The sequence below is a fragment of the Perca flavescens genome, chromosome 21, assembly GCF_004354835.1.
Source record: "Perca flavescens isolate YP-PL-M2 chromosome 21, PFLA_1.0, whole genome shotgun sequence".
Lineage (NCBI taxonomy): Eukaryota > Metazoa > Chordata > Actinopteri > Perciformes > Percidae > Perca > Perca flavescens.
Genome location: NC_041351.1, coordinates 29,333,492 through 29,341,400, shown reverse-complemented (window position 1 = coordinate 29,341,400; position 7,909 = coordinate 29,333,492). Strand labels below are relative to the sequence as shown.

Here is a 7,909-nt window from a genome sequence, read left to right as displayed (position 1 = left end):
ACCCAGGATGCGTCAGGCTGTGGTGAGCGCACCTGAAACCTCACTACACAGGAAAACTGTGTTCACACAACTCCGTTATCATATCCGATAGGACCAAGTTGTAACCAGCTGGAGCTAAATCACTTAGATCCTGCTGATTGTTCGGCGAGTGTCAGATTAAAATGGCTGCTTGTGGCTCATCACTTAGCTCCAGGTGAGAATAATGCCATTGTTGCTAAGCCTCTCTCTGTGTCGGAGTCTCTCAGTCAGCTGAATAATGCTATTATCACTAAGCTGGTCTTTCACTGCTCTTTCAACATGACCCAAACACCCAGCTGTTTCACCCTATGACATTATGACATTAGCATACACTGTGTGTGTGTGTGTGTGTGTGTGTGTGTGTGGGTGTGCGTGGGTGTGGGGGGGGGGGGGGGAGGGTTAACCAGGGGTCATCGGGGGGTCATTTTAAATGTTCCTGTTCACACTTAACTCTCATCATGTTAAACAGCAGAGCCCCCCTCCCTTCTCTCTGCAGCTCTCACTCTTCTGTCTTTTCTTTTCTCTACGGAGCGCCGCTGGGACCCAGGATACCAGGGCTGCACCATATGAGGAACACATGCGATATGCTATAACATTGTTGAATATCGCGATATTACTTGCGATAAATAAACAGATGTTAAAGTTAACTTAGTTCTGCCTTTGTTCTACTTCCAAATTGCTTGTTGAATTTACAACAAATGAAAGGAAAGCATTTCCAACATTCTTTCATTGATCACATTGAACATGGAATTGAATTAAAAAAGGCAGCACTAAAAAAAGATTGACAGTTATAGTTTAAAGTGCAGTTTCCTACTGTAAAAAGTAGAGTGTCTTTTATTTATTTATTTAACCTTTATTTAACCAGGTAGGCCAATTGAGAAGAAATTCTCATTTGCAACAAGGACCTGATCAAGACAAAGCATAAATGTGCAAGATAAGTTACACATTAAATACGCAAAAATACAGGTCTAATATTGAATCAATAAATAGTTTGTGCAATGTAATGTGTAAGTAGTAGGGCAGTAATGCAGTACAACACCACTCCGCCACTATGCAATAGAGCATAACAGACAATAAAGTGAGAGCGTGCAGTACTGCATGAATGATGAATTCGGCATTGTTTCAGAATTACTGTAACCTTACAGGAGATGGTGAGGCTGACTTCTGTCCTCTCAGCCAATTGATTCCGTTCTATTTTTGTCAATCTAATGCTACATCCACACGAAAACATTTTTGTTTTTAAATGCATAATTTTTGCTACATTTACGCCTAGTGTCCACACTAGGGCTGTTGAATTAATTGAAATTTTAATCACAATTACAACTTTTTGCCTACTAATGATCCCAAAAACAATAATTGAGAAAAACGATTATTTTGCAAGTAAACTCTTATTTTGTCTTGTGTTCTGAATGAAAAGTATAAAAGTGAAATCTCACAGTTGCCAGTGTTCTCACTGTTGATTTGTCAACATTTTGTGACTTTTTTTTTTTTTTTTTTCAGCCAGTCAGTACTATTGATTTCAAATTAGATCCATTTCTGACCTTGTTGCAGATGTTGTGCAGTTAATAATGCATTTTTTAATGCTAATACTGCCTACATGCAAACTATTATTCAAACATTTTGTGACAATTCCCGTCAGCCCTACATGGAGCACCGGTTTTAGGTGTTTTCAAGAGTGTTGGTGAGTACTGAATTGGTGACACTAATCTTGGGTGCCCGCCTTGAAACTGTGGCGCAGTGCTGACTCAGCACACCAAGGTTACAATACATCACTTGCAGCACACATCACAAAGAACAATGAGGGCAAAACGGCATAATGGATCTAATGAGTTTCCGTTTCTAATATACATGACCATTCAAAAGTTTGGAATGAAGCATGAAGCGCCTGTTGCAGGTGCGTTGTGTACGAATCCACTTTTGCTAGTTTAACGGCAGAAGAAAGGGTCGGTGCGCCGGGCACATGGTTCACAAGGGTTGTACTTAGTGTAGAAGAAGAAAAAACATCAATAGAACAGCTGATTACAAACGTTTGAACCGTAGTGTAAATCTTACAAATATATATACAGTAACATATATTCTTAATTTTGACATCATTTTGTAGAAATCGCTGAGTTTACAGTCAAACTCACATGCTGCCAGCCTCAATCTTCCATGTAGGCTCAGACCTTGCCAGCAGCCTGGGTTCAAATTTGACCTGAGGCCCTTTGCTGGGTCTCTCTCTCTCTCCCCCATTTCCTGTCTCTTTTCAGCTGTTCTAAATAAAGGAAAGAGCCCTAAATAAAAGCAAAAAAACAACCACAAAATCTTCCTCTGTTCCTCTGAGATTCTCTGAAGTGAGTTTCTGTTGTATATCTCTGTGTGTTTTATAGCTCCTGGATCTGTTCATGGTGTGGGACTGGTCAACTTACCTGGCAGACTATGGCCAACCAACCTCCAAATACCTGAGAGTGAACCCAGCCACTGCCCTGGCTCTACTGGAGAAGTGAGTGGATCAGATATTGCGGACCTGTATACAATATTTCAACATCACTTTTTAAAGGCCCAATTTGGGCATGGGTGAGGTTTAGGATGTGGGTGTGCTGGTGCCACCCAGAAACAAATTTGGCAAAAACTTCTTTTGAACCTAAAATATCTTTCCAGTATTAATGCTAGGATGTTTGACTTAACAGCTATCAAGTTTCCATCCAAATGTTTTGCAAATTCAAACAGAATTTCAACAATTTTTTATAAAATGTCCGGCGTTTCCACTTCTTTTTGTTTAACGTACAAATTAAAAATAGAAATAGAGATCCATTTAATAACACAGAAGCAGCTTCACCAGAACATTTGTTTGCATAACCCCTATTTTCCATACTTAATATTCCACCGGTGGTGTCACAGCATGTCCCAGAAACGTGTGTGAGGCCGCTCTCTGCTCCGCTAAAGATATGCGTCAGATCTATTTTCACGCGTGGCGTTCAGACAACCGGGCAGGAAGGGAAATAGCGAGAGTATCCAGTCAGTTTACCAAAACACCCCCCAATGTCTCCTCTACAACACCACGGACAACGAGAGATTCATCTTGGACGTGGAAATACATAATAGATATCTTTTATAAGGACACCAGAAAAGAAAAGGCATGGAGTTTAACTGCAGGAGTGCCTGGAGTGGAAGGTAGATACTAGTTTAATGAACACCTGATTGTTCTGTAAAGTTCAAAGTAGAGACAATATAATCTGTGAGTTGGGCAGCAAGACGCTCCGCTTCTGAGACGCTACTGATATGGTACCGGAACGCAGCACAGGCGCGCCCAGTGGAAAATCGGGGTAAGGATGTTCCAGTGTGGGTGGTTATTGCCCATTCGCTTCAGACACTAATAAGGAAAGACTTGGTGATGAGTTCCAATATTGCTTTTGGATTAATCCAGAACAGGTGTCTTAACTATGATGATGTATGAGTGTCACGACAGGTATTCTCATTTTAAGAAAAATGTTGGTGTGCTAACACATATTCCTTTGTCTGATTTTTTTCACCAAAATAACAGCGGAAGTATGACTTGGCAGGTAGCTTGTGAATTTCACCACAGGATAAACAAAGTCTCATTTTTATCCAATTTAATACATCATAATTTATTCATAATATTTTTTATTATTAATCTGAATCTGCAAAGTACGGTATCAATTAAATAGTGAAGTAAAACATACAAAAGCCTTCTTGACTCTAAATTGTAGTGGAGTAGAAGTAGGCCTATAAGTAGGAGAAAATGAGAATACTCAGTTAAAAGAAGGCCACCTTACAGTTGTATTGAAGTACAAATCTAATGCTAATATTTACATGTAGCAAGCCTAAAAGTTAATTCCCAACATTTTTATATCTGTCAGCTGCTTGGACACACAGCTGTCCGCACTGACATACCTGACTGTACTGTCTCAGTGACAGGACAGCACCTCGCTCTAATTAAGTGTTATTCTTATATAAAATTAAAAAGTGAATACCTTGCGAATAGTCGAATATTCAGGTCCAGCCCTAATTTTACCTTTTCTTTTCCTCTAAATCTTGTTCTCTCTGCTGTTTTTCTGCTGCTGCTAACTGCTGCTCCTCAGAGTCTACAGGGGGTAGGTGCAGCTTCCTCGCTGCTTTTCTTTGGTCTTCTTCATGCATGCTCCGATCATCTCTGGTTCTACCTCATTCACAGTATAGTTTGTCTCCTCTTTAGCTCTGCTTTATATATGACTTTTTAAGGTTATATGCCATTATTGGATAAATGTACGCATAATAAATGTGGTTTCCTGCTTGAACCTTGCCCCGCCTTACTTAACCATAGTTGTGTTCACATATTTGGGTTAAACTGGAAAACCTGTTGAAAACTTGTTTAGTGGCTCATGGTTTGAAACTGCATGAGCATCGTTTGAAAGCCTAGCATCTTGAGCCCAGATCTCAGTGATAAGGCTAGTAAGCCTTCCCACTGAGCCTAAAGTGCAGCTTAAAAAGAACATGTTCAAGCATCTGTACACAGAATCGTGTCTCCCGAAGCTGAACAGAGAACTTGTTCATAAGGTAAAAGGTTGACACACACAAAACTGATGATGAAATGATATTGCATAATTTGAAAATGTTGAACTCTTTTTCACTCTCATCAGGAAAATCCCTGCACTCACATGGCAATAAACCATGATTACAAAATGATCTTGCATATAGGTAATTTATTGTCATACAGATTGGATGACCGCTCTATTAAGAGTTCACTATCCGATAGATGTAATAGTAGTTTAGCTTTTGAGTTACTGCTGAAATCATATATATAATACAACTTTTTAACACTTCATCACTAAGTGTTAGATAAGACTGATATGCATCACAATACTGCACTAAGTGCAACTTGCACAAACATAGGTTTTACTTACATCTTTATAAATACTATTTAAGTAGTTGTACATTTTTATTCCCAACTTGTATACGTTTGTAGATTCTTTCCTTTGTATTTTTTTCTTTATTTTTATGAATATTTGTTCTTGTATTCTATCCTATTTATTATTTCTTCTATATTCTGCATGTGATACTTTGCTGCTGTAGCACTGAAATTTCCCAATTTGGGATCAATAAACAACGAACATCGTGTAACCACAACACGCTGTTCGTCGTTCGACTGGTCATGACTGTTTTCCCAAGATGGCGCCTGCCTATATACGTGAACAGTACTGTCTTTATAAACTATCTTTTTAATAAACTGTCTGTACACTTACAAAGTTCTCAATGCTTCAGTTTACATGTAGGGACCCTCATTATGCTACCGTGTGGTGCTATTTTGAGCCTTGTTAGTGTCCTAGAAATAGTGATTTATTTTTACTTTATCTGTGACCCGACGACTAGTGTTATAAGCTAATTAGCGGTTTGCGCTAAAACTGGTCACATTTGATTGGCATGAAAACATATCCCAGAGAACGGTCGACTCGGTACACGTGTGTTATTAACCCCTAGGTTCATTTTGCGCCGGGTTTGTCCTTTAAAATCCTGTGGCTGGTTGGTTTTGCTTTCACACCACAAATGAACTGCACCAGAGCCTGCTTCGAAGCAGACTGAGAGACCTCCTTCTCAGGCAGCATTTACTCCACACCAGAGTTTGATTGCCAACTTTCACATCAACCCAAAAGTTGGGGAACTAAACGGGCAAACGCACCAGAGTTTGTTTTAACTGAACCACACAGGTTAGGTGTTAAAGCACCCTAAATGTGCCCTAACTGTCCATGTGCAAAAGAAAAGTCTCCCATCCCCACCAATTGAGAAATTGTTCATCTTTTCAATGCAAATGTAATTCTTATATATCAGTGTCTGATGTCACTGATGGAAAAGTGACCAGTGAAACATAAATATTAATAATCCCATAAAGAGCAGCAAGCAAGTGAGCGCACTGCTGAGAGAAAACATTAGTCTGACTTGTCTTTTTGTCTCTGTCCCTCTCTCTATCCAGGATGAAGGACACCAGTAAGAAGAACAACATCTTCTCTCAGTTCAGGAAGAACGACCGAGACAAACAGAAACTGATAGAGACTGTGGTCAAACAGCTGAGGAGCCTGGTCAACGGCATGTCCTCCTAAACACACAGACACACAGACACACACACACACATAGGAGTGATGTGTGTCACAAAGAGATGTAAAGAATGAAATATGCATGCAGACACATGCACACACTCAACTGCCAACACACTCACAGAGGAAGGAGATGTTCGCACACGTAATGAAGTGATAATACACAACATGGCAGTGGCATACAGAAAAGCCACACTGGGAATTTACACACACACTTGTACAAACAAAAGGGACAGATCGCTTACATACCCAACATCACATAAAGGCACAGCAATACATACACTGTACAAATCATGCAGGGAGCAGACTCCTAGCAAATATGACACACACACACACAGAGCCATATCCCCTCCTTACTGTTATACCTGAACGAATACTCAATGTAAATAACACATACTAAACAGTTTACTGTATGCTTTACAGGAACGAACAGTAAAACGTCTGTAAAGTATTTTTAATGGCTACGATAAGACAAACTATGTTTTGTACTTTAGTGAGAGAGTAATGATTGTAGCTGCAGAGGGAGACTGGTACAGCAGGGGACGTGGCACTATCAAGTACTGGAACAATGAGCACAAAGGTCAACACTTTTGCCCCCCAGTAAAGAGGATAAAACATGTCCTTTAGTCCATTCAGAAACCCATGTTATACATTCAACATGGTTACACTTCCATTTTTGTCCTCCTTGAATGAAGATGGAATGTATTTTCAGGCATTTCAATCTAAAGAATAACAAAATAATTGTTAATCTACAGAGATCAAGTTATTGTTAATCTATTGATCAAATTATTCAGTTGAAAAAAAACAAAAAACATTTATTGTTTCCGATGAACGTCTTGTAGATTTAGTGAAACTATAATAGGCAAAAAAGAAATTACACTATAGGCTGTATTCACCAATCCAGCCAACATCTCCACTTCAACCAGTTGTGCATCTGTTTGACATAAAAATAAAATGAAAAGTACATTTACACACAGTTTACTCTGAGAAATCAGGTTATGCAGGTCATCAAAGTAGCAATCTGGTTACTGTAAACTCTGTGCAGATATGCAGCAAATAAGAAGTCTTTCTCCAGGAGAAATATATCAGGTTCTCTTATTCTATACCCCTAGTATGGAAACCAGGTTCCTCATTTATACTGTAACCCAGTTTCTGAAGTGCATGCTGGCTTCGGATCTGACGTCTTAATGAAGCTCCATGTTAAGTCATATTAAAATACTGTTATTTCAGACCGTAATGAATGCATTTCAATTAGGGCTGCAAAGATTAATTGATTAGTTGTCAACTACTAAATTAATCGGCAACTATTTTGCTAATCCAATAATCGCTTTGAGTCATTCTTTAAGAAAAAAAGTCAAGAAATCTCTAATACCAGCTTGTTCAATGTGAATATGTTATAGTTTCTTCTCTCCTCTGTGACAGTAAACTGAATATCTTTGTGACATTTTAGGCTTTTGGAAACCATGATCGGGCGCCTGGGTAGCTCACCTGGTGGAGCGCGCGCCCATGTGCAGAGGTTTACTCCTTGAATGACATCTCTCTCCCTCCCTCCCTCCCCTTTTGTGTCTTCAGCTGTCCTGTAAATAAAGGCCTAAAATGCACAAAAAAATTATCTTTAAAAACAATGATAATAATTATACTGTTTATTGATCCCCAGTGGGGAAATTACAATTATCACTACACACAGGCCTGAAATACACAGACATGCTCAGGACCTATTCATGCACAAATGGAGAGATGTCAGAGTGAGTGGGCTGCCAGTGCTGGACCAGCACCCTGAGCGGTTGGGGGGTACGGTGCCTTGCTCAAGAGCACCTGGCTGT

At 39.5% G+C, this 7,909-nt stretch overlaps 1 protein-coding gene across 5 annotated transcripts in view; it reads left to right on the top strand.

Annotated features, from left to right (window-relative positions):
• exoc6 (exocyst complex component 6) overlaps nt 1-7,612 on the top strand; it is a 91,652-nt gene extending 84,040 nt beyond the window's left edge. For all 5 annotated transcript variants that reach the window (XM_028568198.1, XM_028568197.1, XM_028568195.1 and 2 more), the window contains 2 exons: nt 2,388-2,500; nt 5,966-7,612. In XM_028568198.1, coding sequence (XP_028423999.1) covers nt 2,388-2,500; nt 5,966-6,092 — 240 coding nt within the window. In that variant the 3' untranslated portion in view covers nt 6,093-7,612. The remainder of the gene's footprint in view (nt 1-2,387; nt 2,501-5,965) is intronic.
• The last annotated feature ends 297 nt before the right edge of the window (nt 7,613-7,909 follow it).